This window comes from Lontra canadensis, unplaced genomic scaffold (genome assembly GCF_010015895.1).
Source record: "Lontra canadensis isolate GAN:19392208 unplaced genomic scaffold, GSC_riverotter_1.0 scaffold15, whole genome shotgun sequence".
In the NCBI taxonomy this organism is placed as follows: Eukaryota; Metazoa; Chordata; class Mammalia; order Carnivora; family Mustelidae; genus Lontra; species Lontra canadensis.
This window is the reverse complement of record NW_022631009.1, coordinates 25,000,542-25,020,355: the sequence shown is the minus strand read 5'-3', so window position 1 is coordinate 25,020,355 and position 19,814 is coordinate 25,000,542. Positions and strand designations below refer to the sequence as shown.

General features: G+C 41.2%; 1 protein-coding gene across 3 annotated transcripts in view; it reads right to left on the bottom strand.

Annotated features, from left to right (window-relative positions):
• CDH17 (cadherin 17) overlaps nucleotides 1-18,288 on the bottom strand; it is a 74,079-nt gene extending 55,791 nt beyond the window's left edge. Inside the window, exon 1 of one of the 3 annotated variants that reach the window (XM_032858705.1) lies at nucleotides 18,262-18,288. Coding sequence is in view for 1 of the 3 variants with exons in the window: in XM_032858701.1 (XP_032714592.1) it covers nucleotides 15,214-15,238 (25 nt within the window). In the remaining 2 variants the exon portion in view is untranslated. Of the gene's footprint in view, nucleotides 1-14,906; nucleotides 15,247-18,261 lie in introns of those variants that run through there. The other 2 variants (XM_032858701.1, XM_032858702.1) reach the window with 2 other exon arrangements.
• Nucleotides 18,289-19,814: the final 1,526 nt, after the last annotated feature.

Genomic DNA, 19,814 nt, shown 5'->3' with positions numbered 1-19,814 from the left:
CTTTATTTGGTCATTTACAGTTAGTCTCATCCCTCACAGAGAGGTTTCCAGGGGGAAATGGTGGTGATGGCTTTTTCCTCCTCCATACCTAGGCTTCCTTGATTCATGTGCAGACCATTCTACAGTGCGGTACCACTGTTGGGAGCACGGACCCCGGAGTTCGACCAGCCGGCTCCCTCATGGACTTGTGTCTACTCTTCCTTAAGCAGGGATGATCAGGGTGCCTCCCTGTGAGATTTATGGGGTTCAATGAGTTCCTGTTTTGAACAGCATTTGTTAAATAAAAATTCATTCTGCCACCCCCATGTGCTTTGCCAGAACTTTGAACATTGTCCTACAGAATGTCTCCTCCACAGTCCCCGGTTGTCGGTGGCCCTGACAATGAGACAACCCAAGAAGCAGCCTTCACGGCAACGTCCTCACGGCCCAGTGAAGCAGTGAGGCAAAGCCTTTATCTCCAGGCATATGGGCAAACCACGCTAATGCAGGGATTATGCCTGAAGGGAATTTTAGCCTCTTAAACAGGCCTTGCCTCTATTTCCTCTTTGCATGGACATCATTCCACTAATGGGTGTCACATCCTGGATCATACTGTTGCTGGAGGGAAAGCACAGCTTATAACTGAAACCGCCTAAAACCACCAAGCCACACGCACTTGGTAGATTTCCTCCCCAACACCACTTGGAAAAGGACTGGAGCATGTTTCCAGATAATTCAGTGATGTTTTATCTGAACTCCCTGAAATGGTTGATACTACCATCTGCTAGGAATTTGTGCTATTGTTGGGGTTTCCCTCAGGCACAAGGACTGAATTCAGACAGTTTCTATGGCAACTATCTGAGAGGCCAAGCACAGCCTCAGCAACATAGGTCAAAGGTTTTTTTTGGGGGGGGAAGGAATTTTGAAAAGCCACCACCACTTGATTTTAACCGTGGACCACTGACAAACACACAGTCAGGGCTGCTGGCCTTGTTGCTTCGGACTCATGCCCTGATTCACCACAGCCCACAAAACACACATCTCCCGCACCCTGCATCTGGGTCCAGCCTGAACAACAGCACAGAAGCAGATAACACTTACTGAAAACGACTTGTCTGGCACCTGCTGTGACTTCTCTTTGTGTTACCTTACTGATTTCTCGTGAGAACCCTATGAGCTAGGGACTATGGGAACATCTGCCTCTTAGAGAGCAAAAATCAAAAGGTGAGGATCAAAGAAGTTGAGAAATTTGCCTTAGATCACACTGCCTGGCTAGTTCTACACCTGTGCTCTTATTCATAAAAATAACAAGACATTTGGTATCACTTTATCCATTACACACCTTCCAAAAATTCAAAAAATTTCTTTTTTCTTTCTTTGTTTTCCTTTTTTTTTTTTTTTTTTTTTTTTGAAGGAGAGAGAGTGTGAGTAGAGGAGGAGCAGAGGGAGAGAATCTCAAGCAGACTCCACACTCAGCGTGGAGCCCAACACAGGCTCAGTTTCACAACTCTGTGATCATGACCTGAGCAGAAATCAAGAGCCAAATGTTTCAACAACTGAGCCACCCAGGAAACCCATTTTTTTTTAAAGATTTGATTGACTGATTTGATAGAGAGAAAGAGAGCATGAACAGTGGGGCAGAGGGAGAGAGACAAGCTGACTCCCCACCGAGGAGGAGAAATTTGGACACAGACACACCGGGAGGGAAGATGATGCGGACCCATGGGGGAAGATGGCCATCTACAAGCAGAATGGAGGGGCCGCAAATAGACCCTCGTAACCCCCAGAAGGAACCAACCCTGCTGACACCTTGACTTTGGCTGTCTAGCCTCCAGAACTGTGAGACAACATATTCCTTTTGTTCAAGCCACCCCCATCTGTGGTGCTTTCTTACGCCAGCCCTAGCGAACTCTTACCCCAAGGAAGTCTGGTTTTGAGTGAGAAAGGCACCGCCCTTGCAGGATAGAGGTGGCCAGAGACAGGCCTGTGTTCAGTTATCACACATGCAGTGTCCATGGCATCTCAGGGGTCCCCTCAAGGCTTGATTAATTCTCCTGCTGGGTTCCAATTCCTCCAAGAGGCATTTTTAGACACTCTTGTCATTTCCCCATTTATCTGAGTAAGGACATGGAATTCCTACATCCCAGGTATCTAAACCTTCAATAACTCAACACATAAGCATCGATTTTTTCTCCCCGTTGCAAAAGCGCAATGATAGGCAAACCTTAAAAAGACTTAGTTATCTCTCATCCTTTAAAAAAAAAAAAATAGAAGGCATTAAGGGCTTTGAATTCAAGTAATTTACCCTGCTTGAAGGTTGAACTATGCATTTCCAAAGAACAAAGAAGGTGCAGGAGGAGAGGACTAGAAAATTTGTTTTCAAATATCATAGGTGATGTGGGCAGGAGAGGATGTGACTAGAATTCATAATACCACCAGGACTAAACAGCACTACATACTCTGTGCACCCTTTATTGTACCTCTGCACTGTATATTGCTAACATCAGCATAAATTATAAAGCAAGGCCAGATAGGAATAAAGATCAGATTAAAAAGCCTGCTCACACTGTTGTTCATCAAGTAATGTTCAAATCAATCATGCCCATCTTTTGGGTCTCACTCGCAAATCTCTGACACCAATTACATCTTTTACGGTTTAGAAAAATCACAGGAAGATCTGACCGATTTGCACTCTTGACAAATTAGAGACCCAATTAAAGTGGCCATTAATAAGCTAGAAATAAACAGACAGGCATAAAAGCAAGGCTGCTGTCTTGCATTTTAGACTGATTTTGGAGGAAGGAAGACAAGCAGGGAAGGGAGTCCCCCACCCCAACACACAAATATAAGTCTCTCACTAAGCTTTTGTAATACAGATGTGCCAATTTTTTGGTATATGCAAATCTGGATTTACACACATACAAAACTGAGGATGATTATTTGTTGTATCGATAGGTTCATGGTCAGATGAACAAGATACATGCACGCCCCCCTGCCAACAGGACTTATAAAGTTTTAAATCTATATGATCAATTTAAATACAAATTACTACCATAATTATTCTTATTAAAGAAAAAAGGAGATCTAAGGAATATTTTGAGACCTGTGTTTAAGCTTATCCCTGGCTAGCTTTCATTCCACCCAACACTCCCTGGAAGTGAGTGAGGGAAGGGGAAGCTCCCCTCATAGCCACCCAGAGTGCCCAACACTGAACAAAATGATAGTTGGGGGAGGTCAAAGGAAAGGAGGTGCCCTCATGGGAATAGGTAGCTATCTAGCGGTGGTGCTTCCCTGACATCTCAAGCAGCCTGGCAGCAAGGATGTCAGTGCTGAATTCCCTCTGGTGTCCAGGTTTACACCTCAGAAACCCCAGGAGGAAGCAAGGGAAGAATATGCTTTCCTCCACATGTCAGAACATCATAAGGTCCTTCCCTGGCCTAAAGAGGAAGATGGGAATTACTATTTCTCATAAAAGATGGCTTAAATATTTTTGACAAAGGGTTTCCTCATGTATTATACAATAGTTATTTTGACTTATAAAGCATACAGATCAGCATTTTTTCAAGATAATAAAATCACACATTCTGTCCTTAGAAAATCAGTATGAGGTAAATCTGAATTAGATTTCATCCCATCAGGTTTAGATACAGAGATTAAAAACAAAAAACAAAACAAAACAAAATCCCCAGACACTTGCTATAATACTAGCTCATTTATAAAGTAGCCCAGAGACAAGGATTCTCCTGACAAAAATGTGCAGTCGTGAGGTGTGACAGGTTGAGTTTCCAATCCCTGTAGTTAGATCATAACTGACTACTGGGATGGGCAAGAGAATCAAAGAAATATAAATTTAATCCTATCTCCATAAAGAACACCATGCCCCTATGATACCTCACTCATGAGTTAGTTTTGTATAGTTGAAAAAAAATTTTTTTAATTAGCTAGTATTTTATGAGCATGTACCAAGTTAAGCACCTTGGACAACTTATTTCATTTAAATAGCACAACAGTCCTGTAAGGTAGGTACTATTGTCATCCTACAGAAAGGAAACTGAGCTCAGAGACTTTGAGGACAGGGTGTCAATCTGACTGCAGAAACGAAGCACAGAGCCCTCCCTCTGAGGAAGAGGTGCTCATCCTTAGTTTAAACATTCTTGAAGGACACAAATCTACCATTTTGACTGCTCTTTGTCTTTTGCAAGAACTCAAGTCTTAATGTTTGAAGATAATTAAAGTGTGGTAAGAAGTTATTGATTCAGACTATCATGGATGAGAGGATTCACAGTATGTGAGTTTTCTTTTAAGAGAAATTGAGTTTTCTTTGTGCCACATACACAATAACCAGGTAGAGCTTGGGCTGTTATATATGCTTAAGTGAAAAATCAACTTCTTTAGTACTTCAACCATTAAATATATATGTTTTTATTACATTTATATTTAGTGTACCTCCATAAACATTTCTGTTTGTTCTCACAAGTAATAAATAGGTAGATAGATATTCCTGTAACAAACTGAGGTACTTTTCTCTTGTTGAATCAATGACTAAACCACAGAATGAGCCCCAGTCTAAGTTTGAGATAAGGGATTTCTGAATGAATGCCAACAATTAAATCTATATATGCCTATCCATGTAAACTAAGACCCATAAAAGCACCTGTATATAGGCCTTTGGAGAAAGGGACATGATGATTCATGCTCAGCTTTCCATCTAAGAGTCATCTCTCTTAACATGGAAGAAAAGTGGGGGCACATTCTCTTTTCCAGAAAGTTCTTTTGACAACAGATTAGGAAGTTTAGTTTCTGCCAGCGTATATTTTGCTCTTTATAAAAGAGAGGAAAAAGGGGTGCCCAGGTGGCTCAGTCGGTTGAGCATCCCACTCTTGATTTCGGCTCAGATCATGATCTCATGGTCCTGGAGTTTGTTGAGCTCCTCATTTTGCAGGAAGTCTGCTTGAGGATTCCCATCTTCTCCCTCTGCCCCAACTCCCATTCACAAGCGCTCTCTCTCTGTCTTTCTAAAGTAAATGAAAAATATCTTCAAAAAAAAAAAAGAGGAAGAAGGGAGGAGGCACAGGAAATGCAACCTTCATCTTGAACAGCAATGACTTTTCCCAGGAGTCATCTAGGTAAGTTTCAAAGGACGCCACACCCACACCTCACCAGAGGACTTATCCAGTTGACCCTTATACAACTCAAGGGTTAGGGGAACTAAACTCCTGTGCACTCAAAAGTCTGCATACACTTCTGATTCTCCAAAACCTTAACATCTAATAGTCTACGATTGACAGGAAGCCTTACTGATAACATAACCAGTCAAATTAACACATATTTTCTATGTTATATGTATTATATATTGTATTCTTACAACAATGTAAGCTGGAGGAAACAAAATCTCCGTCTCCTCACGACTCTGAGATCATGACCTGAGCTGAAATCAAGAGTCTGATGCTTAGCCAACTGAGCCACCCAGGCACCCCTAACACTTGAACTTTCTAAAGGTGAGGGGAGCTAACACTCATTGAACATCTACCCCATGCAAGCAATATACTGAACTTTTTACAAGCATATTTAATTTATTCTCACAACTGCTTGGTTAGGCAAATATCTCCATTTCATAGATGAGAAAATTAAGGACCAGGGAGCTTAAGCAATCTGCTCAGTGCCCACTGGCCAGTAAATGATGAAACTGGCCTAACCCATCTGCCCAACCCTGAAGACTCATAAACTCTACACCCTGCAGTCTGCAATAAACCCTCACTCAGCAAAAGATACTTCATTTCCTGGTGAGAGCTGAATTATGTCCATTTTCCTTGTCACCTAAATGTGTTTTCTTTTTCTTTTAAACTATTTCTCACTTGCCATCTAAGTTTTTAAAGAAAATTAAATCAAGAAAATTTCAGAGAATGCATCATCCTTCCAATCTACAGCTGAGGAACCCCCCACCCCATGGCAGAGGGCATTTGTCTCCAAAAGGTCACCCATAATAAAGAAACAATCAAGACCGAGGTAGAAGCTGGAGCTTTGAAGACACAATGAGCTGTACACAACTTGACATCTCAAAATGATCACTTGTCAGTGAATGGAAGCTGACCAACACACACAGCAAGTTTTGCTCTCCCAAGTAGGAAAGCAGGTCTATCTCTCTGGTTTCAGTTCTTACATCCAGTACTTTAAAGAAAGGGTTCCTCTTCTCCTATGCATTTCCCCTCCCCCACTGGGTCCCAGATAGTCCTAACAACCCTAAATTGAATCGCATTCTCTGAGAAGTAGATAGAATGCTCATTTGTTGAATACCACATCTGAGAGATGACACTTTGTAGGAATGAGATTCCAGCTCTGATTTCTAGAATCCAGAGCCCCAGGGCATCTTAGCACTAGGCACTTCTAGATTTTAATAGCAAGGAATGGATATAACACTCATTTCAACATCCCCAAATTCCATCTTTCCTTTAATCCCACTGTCAACCTTGATCCAAAGAAGCCACTTCATTAAATAAATTTATTAATTGGGGAGACTAGTGAAAAGAAATGGAAAAAGAAACTGTGCTCCATGGGTAAAATTTGTCACACCAAGAATAAACCATCCTTCCCTTCACAGCCACATAGCACCCTTCAAGGAAATAAATTTATCCAGCAACTTCTTAAGTACTCTGACTTCACCATCTATTTTGTCATTCACTTCTTCAAGTACCTTAACAACATAGTTAAGACATGCCAACACTTACCTTTCTGTAAGTAAATAACAAAATGGTTTTAAAAGTTATTTTCTTCCATTCAGCTGATGAGACTCTTGCTGGGGCTTGAGAATCTCCCTGGGAGAACACTCCCTGTGCACTGCTGTTGGCCCAGCCTCTCCCCTCACCCTCGGTCAAACATTAACCATCAACTGGCTTTATTGATTCTCAGGAGCCATCAGATGTCATAAAAGTTATCATTATATTCACTACAGAAAAGAAGTGGGTTTGTACCAAAAGAAGCCATTCCACACCCAATACATCTCCAAGCAGGTGTCTGAATTTTTGAATGCAGAGAAATAAATTAGAGACAAAAAGAAATTTAAGTGGAGAAACTTTCTATGGATCCAACTGCCCCTAGAGTTTGTGCTCCATGACATCAAGACAGCTTGCCATATTTTATACACCTGACATTTAGCATAATGTCTGCCTAGAAGACACAATTAACAAATATTTGTAAATTCCATCTCAAACACAGAGTGCAGGGCGTTACTTCTGAGCAATGAAGCAGTTCACTGATAACCAGCCCGGAGAGACAAAAGAAATAACTCAGAAGGTGTAGCCAAAGATGTAATCTGGCAGTGCCTGCTTCTGAAATTCAAGGGTCCTCTTCAAAGTCTGCGTGAAACGACCAGTAGTCGTCTCCCCCGCTGCCAAACACAAACAAGTCCTTCACAATTCTCTTCACAATTCTGAGAAGAGATTTGCCTATAAAGCAAGTTACTTCTTCCACTCAAAATGAGGTTTGCAATTAAACAATAAAAGCCAATAGCCCCAGATTTCTTAAGTCAAGTTGTCCTTTAGACTGACTTCTGATTTCCATCGTTCAGTCACTCTGGAAATTCACATTGGAGAATCAATGTCACTTTTGTGTCAAATGTGTCACACTTGATCCTGATTCTGTTGACCTTCTGATACTCATTTCTGGGCTTCTCCTGAGCTGTGTTGTGCTTTCCATTTGTGTCTAGGTGTGCATAACGCAGGGAAAGAGCAAGAGCACAACCCACTGTCTAGATGGACTTGCTTCTCGAATCTCTTAAGAAGCCCGGATGGCTCTAAGCCTCATCTATCTCGAGAACTTCAAAAGGGAAACCATCTCGTCATATGCCAATGGTTTAGCATACTCAGTGGATCACAGGTCTAGGAAAAATCCTTCTCCTTTGTCTCACAGCCAACACAACTGTATAAGGAAATGAGATCCGCTGAAGCAGGCAATTCGCAAATTCACATCTCAGCCCACCCGTTAGTTATATAAAATGACCCTGTTCTGTAAAATCAAGTATCATCCCTTGTATGTTTCACTTCCTGAAATCAATGACAAGACTCTCACCAGCACTGCTCTAAAAGGAGTTTGCTTCTTTAGAAACTTTTAAATAATGTATGTAAAAAAGAACTTTTAAATCTATAATGTGGTTTCTAAAGATTCTATTTGTTTACTTGAGAGAGAGAAAGAGAGAGCATGCGTATGCAGGAGCAGGTGTGGGGGAGGCAGGGGGGAGAAGCAGGGAGCACAATGGTGGAGGGGAGGCGGGGGCTTGATCCCAGGAGGCTGGGATCATGACCTGAGTCAAAGGCAGATGCTTAACCAATTAAACCACTCAGTGCCTCGTTATAAAGTGTTTTTTAAAAGTATATATATATGTATCACTTTTAGTCATCCTTTCTCAGCAATAATAATACAACTATGTTCATGGCATATTGGCTTATCAGTTTTTTTTTTAATTATATTGTGTTAGTCACCATACAGTACTTCATTAGTTCCCGATGTAGTGCTCCACGATTCATCGTTAGCACACAACACCCAGTGCTCCATGAAACCCATCACCGGGCTAACCGGTACCCCCACCGCCTCCTTTCTGAAACCCTCAGTTTGTTTCCCGGAGTCCATAGTCTTTCATGGTTCATCTCCTCCTCTGACTTCCCCACCTTCTTCATTTTCACCTCCTTCTGCTAATGTCCTCCGTGCTATTCCCTATGTTCCACATATAAGTGAAACCGTATGATAATTTACTTTCTTTGCTTGACTTACTTCACTCAGCATAATCCCCTCCAGTTCTACCCATGTCGATGCAAATGACGGGTATTCGTTCTTTCTGATGGCTGAGTAATAGATTTATCAGTTTAAAAATATGCTTTCTCAATCTTTACATGTTCACAAAGTAGATTCCATCTCATAGAGAGAAAACAAAAGTTTTACCTTTTGCCAAAGTCACACAGCCTGTGATTACAGAATTAGGACTCCAGTCCTGGTCTGTCTGATTCAAAGTCCAACATACTCACCACAACTATAGAATCCACCCAATTATTGTCCTTCTAGTTCTGTGTGAGTAATAAGAAAATCCATGGCGGGGGGGGGGGGCGCGTGGGTGGCTCAGGTCAGGATCCCAGGGTCCTATCAGGTTCCCTGCTCAGCGGAAACCTGCTTCCCCCTTCGCTCTCCCCCTGCTTGTGTTCCCTCTCTCCCTGTGTCTCTGTCAAATAAATAAATAAAATTTTAAAAAAAGAAAAGAAAAGAAAAGCCACAGGAAGAAAGGTCCCTATATAACACCTTTCCTGATGGAAGATAGCCAAGATCCTAAATTGGGCTTCTCTGTACGTTTTATGCTACTTCGAGCCTCTAGCTTCCAAGTCAAAGAAGCAGGTTGGTAGATCTCTAAAAGGCCAAAACCACCCATTAGAAAAATCAACAGGTTGGGCGCCTGGGTGGCTCAGTGGGTTAAAGCCTCCGCCTTCTGCTCGGGTCATGATCTCAGAGTCCTGGGATCAAGCCCCACATCGGGCTCTCTGCTCACCAGGGAGACTGCTTCCTCCTCTCTCTCTGCCTGCCTCTCTGCCTACTTGTAATCTCTGTCTGTCAAATAAATAAATAAAATCTTAAAAAAAAAGAAAAATCAACAGGTGATCACATATCTAAATTATAAAGGCTTTTCCTCTGCTCTCCAGGATAAAGGGTTAGCATGGTTCTGAGAGCTGTGTGTTTCACCATTATGAATTATACATATTTATAATTTATAAAATTGTCTGGATCTTATCGTTTCATATGTTCTGCCTTGTGTTTCAGGATGAACACCACTGCATTTTAGGAATTCATTTTCATGCAAAAATGAAACATTGTTAGTTCAATAGCTTAACACAGACTCAGGAATAATGGGAATAAAGAATATTTAATTGGTAAATTACTGATTCCCTTTATCAAAGCAAAGGAGATATAAATGATTTATATGAAAGAAACAAATGAAAAGTTGAAAAGATCTGGGCAGATGCTTCTAACTGATTCATGGTGTTTAAAACATTTTACCACTTTTGTCTAACGTTTTAACTGTTCCTGCAACATTAGCCCTAGAAAATGTATCAGTACTGTTGTAATTTATTGACAATGTGAGTTAGCAGGGAATAAAGCTAAGATTGCATCCCAGATAAAAACTCCAGGAAAACTTGGAATTATTCTTAAAATTCTAAGTATGTTACATTTCTAATATTTTTACTCTTGACACCTCAAAGTAAATGAGATCTATGAATGTTAAGTTTCTCCATCTTTCATGCACTTGCATTTTAACATCTATTTTGTGTGTTACATAGCCTGTATTTGGGACCATTTTTTAGTGAGTTTATCAACACACAGGCCTCACAAACAGAAGTGTACTAGAATATTTTCAGTTACTTATTTAATATCTGTCTTGCTCTTGGTAACTCAATGATGGCACAAACTTTGTCTTCCATGGGGACTCAGTAAACACTTTTTAGAATCAAACTCATTTCAGTTGCTTAATTCAATAATTCCAAAGAGTCAGGATTACATGCAGGCTCACAGGAACCCAAACAAGTAAAGGATTTCACACCCCCTCAAACAAATATTTTACATCCTTTGTTTCAGATTTATTTAGTGAAACGAGGTGAAATTAATTTTCTGCTGGTGAATGTTTTAGGCAGAGAAGCAAGATTTTCCCTGGTTACTTTCACTGGCCAGGACAGTGTCCATTTTCTGATAAACTCAAGCAACACAGGTCTGCTTCACATAGCTCAGATACTTGTGTCTAGGTTTGCTTGAGTCTGGGTTTTTGTGTTGTTACTGCTGTTTATAGTGGCAGCGGGCGGGGGGGCAATTTTCCAAAGCAGAACACTTTCAGGAACTATTAAATGATTTAAGATTCAGCTCAAATACATCACTAATTCCAAGTAAGAAACACTAGACCATACATCGTGCTGTTGCAAAACTTCGTTGACAGTCACCTGTGCTCCTCCTAAAAATATTGAAAAAAGACAGTTTGAGGCTAAGAGAGGTTGGGGTATTTCCCCTCACTACTTGGACAAACATGGACCCAGTTTATAGTTGTTTCTTCCAAGATACTCTAACTCCATCTGTAGCTGTTTGTTCCCAGCAACAGCCCAATAGGCGATGTCCTTAATCAGGCTCTAGTTACCATGTCAGGAAATGGCTGACTAATCCTATGAACGGAGTGGCTAGTAAACATCCCCATCATCAGCCATACAGTGGACAAAGTTCTTATAGAGCTTTCTAAACCTGGAGAGTTTGTTAAAACTGGGCCTTACACCATGAAATCCTAGTTCACTAAGTCTGGGAGGCATCCCAGGAGTGGATATTTTTAAAGCACTCTGGAATTCTGATGCAAGTGATCACATGACCCCTTGTGTGAGAAACACATGCTTAGGGATCCTGTGCTTTATTTGTCCATAGATAGCAAAGCCCATACTTGAGATCAATTTTCCCCCACGATTTAGGATCCATGTCTGCAAGTTCTGTCTCAGAAAGTGATGCAGTTGGTTTGATATCATACCTACAGATTGGATCCAGAAGATCCAAATATGCGCATTTTCCCTCAGACACTTTTTCTTGGTCTATGGAACTTTGTATTAGACCTCAGATTTTCATGAAGTTCCAAGAAATTACAATAACCTTGTTGGTTTCCTGAGACCTATCTCTATGTCCCTTATCAGATTTCACCAATGTGAACCTTTGCTCACAGCTGGTTCACCTTCAGACCATAGCATCTGGCTTCTGCCTCTTCTATCCCATTGAATCTGCACTCGCCATTCTCTGTTGGTGGGTCACTCATTAGACACCAGAATGTTGGGACTGCCTCTGAAAATTTCGTCCTTAGGAAGTATTTCCTAGAGAGGGAATATAGTCTTTTTGACAGTAATGAAACTACTAGACACCCACACACAAAAAAGTGAAGTTGCACCCCTCCTTCACAGAAGTCAGAAAGACTAACTCAAAATGGATCAAAGCACTAAGAGCTAAAGCTATAAAAGTCTTAGAAGGAAACAGTGGTAAATCTTCATGACCCTGGGTTTGTCAGTGGGTGGTTTCTTAGATATGACGTCGAACACACAAATAACAATAGAAAAAAAACATATTGAACGTATTGAAAATTAAGAATTTTTCCTTCAAAGGGCAGTATTAGGAAAATGAAAAGAGCTCACAGAATGGGAGAAAATATAGCAACTCTTTTATTTAAGAAGGGAATTGAATCTAGAACATGATAAAAAAAATCTTACAATAAAAACCCAATCAAATTGGACAAAGGATTTGAACAGACATTTTTTAAGAAGGTATACAAATAGCCAACATGCACATGAACTGAGGCTCAACATCATTATTAATCAGCAAAATGGAAATTAAAACCACAGTAAGTTACTACTTCACACCCGTTAGGGTAACCATAATAACAAAGGCAGACGACAACAAGTATTGGAAAGGAAATAGAGAAGTCAGAGTCCTCATACACTTCTGGAGGGAATGTAAAATGATACAGCAACTTTGGGAAACAAGAATGAATAATTCCTCAAAAACTTGAACATAGAGAGGGCACCTGGGTAGCTCAGTGGGTTAAAGCCCCTGCCTTTGGCTCAGGTCATGATCTCAGGGTCTTGGGACCCGCGTCGGGCTCTCTGCTCGGGGATCCTGCTTCCCCCCTCTGTCTCTGCCTGCCTCTCTGCCTACTTGTGATCTCTCTCTCTATGTCAAATAAATAAATAAAATCTTTAAAAAAAAAAAAAAACTTGAACATAGAGTTACCATACGACCCAGTGACTTCACTCCTAGGTATCTATCCAAGAGAGATGAAAATGTATGTCCACATAAAATCTGGTACATGAATGTTCATAGCAACATTTTTCATAATAATCAAAAGTGAAAACAACCCAGGTGTCCATCAACTGATGACTGGTTCGATAAAAGTGGTTCACCCAGACAACAGACAACCCAGAGTATTATTCATACACAAAAAAGAATGAAGTAGTGATATGGGTTACAACATGGAGCAACACTGAAAACATTATGCTGGGTAAAAGAAGCCAAACCTATGAGGCCAAACACCATATGAATCTATTCATATGAAATGTCCAGAATAGGCAAATTCATAGAAGTAGAAAGTACATTAATGGTTGCCTGGGGCCAGAGGGTGGGATAGGAGGTTGGAGGGTTATAACTAAAGGATCTGGGGTTTCTTTTATTGGGGATAAAAATGTCCTAAAATTCTTTGCAATGACGGCTTCACAACTCTGTGAATATACTAAAAACTACCGAATTCTATATGTTAAAGGATGAATTTTATGACATATGAACTTGATCTCAATAAATATGTTAGCAAAAAAAGGAAGTACTCCCTGCAATCAATCCCACCCTAACAGGAATATTCAAGACATAGGCTGAACATTTTCTGTCACCTCAATCCAGACCCTTCAAAACAGATCATTTGTGTTCTATTATCACAGATACATTGGAATTTTTTAAATTATTTTATTTTCATTTAAGTATATCTGTCTGACTTATTATTTTATCTCCCCTTTTATCTCCCCCCACAGGGCACCTGGTTCCATCTCTTAAGGGTTTCAGCTCAGCCAGTTCAACACTAGAAACACCTCTGACCTCACCACTGTCTTTCTACTAAACCTAGTAACTCGAGAGACGAAGAGGAGAAAATCCTCCTCTCTTTGGTCTTCCGGCTCAGGATAACATTAAGCCTAGTCTCACTAACAACTCAGAATGGCTGGAAAAAAACCCTATTATCCTAAGCCTGGAATTTCCCAGTTGCTGTATGATAAAATACAGGAACCAAAATCTACCTCTGTGATCCATTGAATGGCCCTGCGGAAACTGGGCACATAGAAGCACCCCACGGTGCAGAGGAGAGGGTGGAGGGAAAGTGATAAGGACGGAATCTGCTGGAGAGTCCTTGGCCTCATCAGCAAGTGCTCAAGGCGCCAGGTCACCCTTCTAGCAAAGCATGGAGGAGATCCAGCAGAGCATCTTAAATGGCTGGAGCCCGCTTCCCCAGCGGCCCCGGCTGAAATCTGAATGGCCTGACGCCGCTCCAGATGGGCTTTTTACTCCTGAATCTTCCCGGGGCTGCTGCCTCAGCATGAGAAACAGAGGGAATTGCCTGGAACTAGAACTATAGCCAAGCAGGTTTACGAGACAGAGGTAGCTGTACCTGCCCTAAGTCTCCACTTTATACAAAAGAAAATCAGAAACATGGAAGAACACAAGGCTTGACAAAAAGTCTGCCAAAACCCACCATTTGTTTTTAATCTTGGAAAGAGTTACCTGAATACAAATAATAAATTTTAGGGTGCCTGAGTGGCTCAGTCGGTTAAGTGTCCGACTCTTGATTTCGACTCAGGTCATGATCTCAGGGTCCTGGGATGAAGGCCTGTGGCAGGCTCTGAGCTCAGCTGGAGAGTCTGCTTGTCCCCCTCCCTCTGCCCCTCCCCCACTCTCTTTCTCTCTCTCTCCTCTCTCAAATAAATAAATAGTTATAAAAAGAAAAAAAAATAATGTTTTAGCTCAGGAGTTCTCACACCTGACTGCAGAGAATCGCAGGCATCCTGATGGGTGGGTCTTGGGCGAAAGCTGCCAGCAATCATCCTGAAAGTCGTCCTTGGTGCCAGGGCCCTGCTGAGTGGAGCCCCACGGGTCTCACGTCCGCATGCCAGGCCCTTTTCTAACTGCTCCCCCTCTTTATTAGCTCACTTAATCTTCACAACAACCCTGAGATGGCTATTGTTATTACTGTGCAAATAAAAAAATTGAGGAACAAAGAAGGTAAAAATAGACTCTCCATGGTTTAAATCCAGGTAAGAATAGAAGAAGAAAATCCAAGCGATTAACAGCTACCCTCAGCTAACGGCTCCTGCCTGCAGACAGCATCTCTGCCGGGCTCTACTCACCCACAAGGTACGGCACTCAGACAGGTTCAAGTTCACCAAGCAGCCAGATCAGCCCACAGATCCACAGCCGAAATAGCAGCCCTTGCTCCCCAATACAGCTCCCATTAGCTGTCCATCCCACGCCCCCTTTCCTGAGAATTACGTCACCAGGAATCCTGTCCCCACTGAGCAACCTGCCCAGGGCTCGTTCCCATGAAGAGTAACACTGACCACTTTGTCTCACAGAGCATTTTCCACCCCAATCTTCTCCCCACTGATGGCCTCAGGGTTCCTCCTGACCCCCCTTGTCGTGGAACACTACCATCACCTGGCTGGCTCGGATTCAGTCCCATTCGGTCTCTGTCTTTCAGCTGCTCTGGAGGAGCAGAACTAATCAGGAAGTGGTTAGCTTTACTCTATCTAGCTCAGCTCAGACAAGACAAGCCTAGTGACCAATACTGCTTAGAGTTATACATAATGCCAGGCCCCCCTTGCTCCCAGCCTTGAATCACCTCTGATTTGGTGGCTTTCTAAAAGCTACCCTCCCTTTAGTGACTGAATATTCTCTCCATTATTAGACTATCGTGTGGCTCCCAATACAGCCATGCTGACTTGTGGACCTTCGTTCTGGAATTTAACATGAGTCTACAGAGACCTTGGGCTATGAAAATTAATTTTCTTCTCTCTTTGGAATACAAAGCTTTTTGGTCCTTTTCTCTTTTTTTGGTCATGAAGCAAAGGAATGTGGAGAGAATTGCCGGGGAACTCGTCCTGGGGTCACGGTGCCAGTGGCATATTTCCCAAGCCTGACACAGGCAGTAAGAACTTATTTCTCCCCATCTTTCTCCAACTCCATGATAAATTAGTGTGCTGTTCTTTAAGGCAGAGTTTTCAAGACAACGACTTCAGAAACTGGCAAGTTGGGATCTGAATCCAGTTCAAATGCTACTCTTGGACTTCTCTATGCATCACCAGCATGAATTTGGAAATCTTAAACTAGACCCTTGATACCACACCCCCCAACTCTGTGCTCATCGCTTCAGTGGCCTAGTCAAGGGGGTGAAACACTAAGGTGCATTAGAGGTCTTTGTAGAGAGCGCCGAACTCTGTCTAAAAATGGTACCACGATATTTAAGTGTATGTTGAAGGTGGAAAGAGAAGATTCCCAACATTTTCCATTAGTGACTTTTCTTTTTTTGCTTGTTTAAAGAAGGGATGTTTTTTTAAGATTTTATTTATTTATTCGACAGAGACATAGCGAGAAAGAGAACAGAAGCAGCGGGAGTGGGTGAGGGAGAAGCAGGCTTCCCACAGAGCAGGGAGCCTGATGCAGGGCTAGATCCCAGGACTCTGAGATCATGACCTGAGCCCAAAGCAGCGACTTAACGACTGAGCCACCCAGGCGCCCCCATTAGTGACTTTTCTAAGGAGGTTTTCAACTCTACTCCACCTGCCTTAAGCATCTGCTCCTGCCTACCACACTCAGACCAGAAACCAAGAACAATTAGCCTCATCTGTCACAAACCTAAGTAACTAGGAGGCTAGTCACCCTATCTTGTGGTATCAGAGACTGCTAGACAACTAAAACTAAAATCTGGTGTCTTTACCACACCAAACAAAATACAAAGGAAGTCACAGAAAGTTAAGCTCAAATCTTCGTGCAAGGTCTATCTTAAAAGCTAATCTATTTAAAAATAGCTAAAATACAACAAACATTGGTGAGAAAGCTTGAGATGAATCATGAGACATCAGAGTAGAAGCAATTTGGATGTAGCATTTCTCACCAAATGATTTCTGGAAGTATGGCGGGAACTTGGTTTCTATCGGTAGCTGACTGGATAGTTGCCCTGTTCTACAGCCCTACAACGGCTTCATCTTTTGTGGAGCCTACAATTCTCCCCTTGAGGAACTTGGCACAATTTTCAAATGTCACCCATCTGATTCGTCCACAAGTTATTTTACCATCTGTTCATCTACTGAATTTAAACATGTTCATCTACTGGATTTTAGGATGAATCCCAATTCTTGTTTCACTATTTACTCTGAGAAATAAACAGCTATTTTGATTATCTCTGTTTAGAGAATTATCTATTCTGTGCCAGGCATCGGGCAAAGTGCTTGGCTTATGTAATCTCTAACGTGTACAAGTCTGAAAAGTAGATCACAGTCCCCAAGCCCCACTTACAAGTGAGGAAATGGAAACTCAGAGGAGTCAAATATCTTGCTCCAGGACACATAGCTGCTAGATGACCCAGTTACCATTTGAACTCGGATGTGGTAACTCGAGATCTTTGCCACTGTGGACACTGCTCCTGATTTACAGGGACATCCTAGTTACAGCTTCTACTCTGGACACCATACCACTTCCTTTCTCTTATCATTTGGCCTCGCAGTGACTCCTCTGCCATTAACAGGAAGAGGCCTTAGTATACACCCAGCTCTGTTTTCTAATAATCTAAAGAGCAGCTCCGGGGAATTTATGCCAAAACTAGAATTGTTGTTTTGGCAAACTCTCTGATATTTAAGTAGGCAATGTTAAACCAGTCCTATTTATTCCTATGCTCCCATATTCTGTCCAGGACATATTTATATAAATTCATGTAGAGTACTCTGTCCAAATTCAGAGCTCTCCATTTCAGAAGCCTCCTGGCCTCACTAAGATCCTCCTGAGGTGGTAACAACTGGTGGTCACTTCCTTTAGCATTTTCCAAACTTAAGTGATGTCTGCTGTGCCGGGCAGGGAAGAACGCTAGCATCACAAGGAAAAGTTTCTCTTATAGACATCTTTTAATAAATAAATGAAGTGAGTGATAGAATTCAGATCTTACCATTTTGCCAACCCTACTGGAATAGTATAGGCAAATCACAAAGAGATAAACTGGTCACCATATGCCTCCTGGTAGAAGTACGCAATACTGTCTAAGGAGGATTCATGTTGAAAAAAAAAAAAAATGTACCTGAATCAGACCAAACCTCCTGCTTTAGAGTGTAGACCCAACAATGTTAAGAGCTTTTGGCATTGATTGCATAGAAGATGCAGTAACATTCTCTACGAAGACAACTTTTACAACCACCATTGACAAAAGCAAAAGATACAGCATTAAAATGTAATTTAATAAAGGCTTTTCTGCAGGGGTTTAAACTAATGAAATCCCACCTAGTGATTAATTTGACTCACAGAAGATTGCAGAAGGCCCACAGGAGTATCTGTAGACTATAGTCAGATACCAAAGGCTTCATCCTGGCCATTGTGTGTGACTTGAATTTTCTCATTTTAACATTTTGTAATAGAACATTTCAAACAAAGACAGTAGTGGAAAGAAGAATTTCATGAACCCCATGGACCAGCTTCAGCAATGATCAGCTCATGTCCAACCTTGTTTCTTCTCTGCCTCCCTTGAACCACATGATCCTTCACCCCAGAGCATCCAAACCAGCTTCTTAGAAAAAAGAAAATGGTGATCTTGTCTGGAGTCAGCCCTCTGGTCAACTCTGCTGAAGGTAGAAAGGTCCTCCCTTACCTAGAATACGGGTCAGGCTTGTCAACTCATAAAATCCTGTCAGCTTTGCCCTCTGCCTGACTACTGGTGTTTGAAGTATAGAAGCTCCTTTGCTTACAGACCAGTTGGATTCTTGGAGCCTTTTTCCACCTCTATTTGTGCTCAACACCATACAAATTACTTTTAACATCTCTAGTTTGTGGTAGACAATATTGAGGAACTTTCGTATCTTAACTGCAGACACTGGTGAGTTTGGCTCTTAACCACAGAAGTTTGTGAGTTCTACCTCTGAACCACAGAATTTTCTAAGTGGAAAAGACTGTATTAACAGCTCAGAATAACCACCTTCCAGGTCCAAATCAAATAGCTGAGTCTTTGCCTGGTGGCTGCTACCCACTTCTTGATCAAAAACCTGCATGAATATGGCAAAGATCCATTCCTCATACCACACATCAAAATACATTTCAAATAGATCAGAACTTTCTTTTAAAAACATTTTAAGAACTATACAAGTACTAGAAAGTGAATTCCTCTACGACCAGGAAATGGAAAAACTTCCCTAACTCAAAACAAGAAACAACAATGAAAACGTTGAAAAACTTAATATTAATTTATTTAAAAATTTTGCATGGACATGAACACCTAGAGCAAATTAAAAAGAAATGATGAATTAGGGGAAAAAACATATGCAACAATAACAGAGAGAGGGTTGATAAATTTAATGTATAGGACCTGCTAAAAATAGAAACAAAAAGGACCCCAAAAAAGTGGATGAATGGGCAAGCAATATGAACAACAGTTCATAATAAAAGGAATGCAAATGGCCCTAAGACATATGAAGAAAAAAACACTGTACCTCATTAAAAATGAGAAAATTGTAAATTAAAAACTATTTCTTATCTGATTAACAAATACCCAAATACAAGCCTTGTTGGAGAGGCTATGGGGAAACGTTACTCTTACACATTGCTAGTGGGAATGTGAAACGATACAACCCCATGGATGGGAATTTGGCAATGTTAGCAAAATTACATTACCCTTTGTCTTAGAAATCTCACTTGTAGGAATTATCCCATCGATTTTCCAAAGATAGATATACAAGGTTATTCATTGCAGCACTAGTTATTACTAAAAACTGAAAGCAACCAAAATGTCGACCAATAAGATTGTGATACATCCATTCAATGAATGGACACTTACAGTGGTTAAAAGGAATGGGGATGATTTCTACGGAAACCATATGGAGCAAGCTCTAGGATATAGTAAGTGAAAGAAGCAACATTTTTAAAAAGTGTATATAGTATGCTACTATTCATCTACTCTCTAAGAAGATACAGATATATATATCTGTGTGTAAAACTATGTACATATATTAAAAACATACATGTGGGCACTTGCTTATACAGATCTTTCTTGCTTTATGATGTGG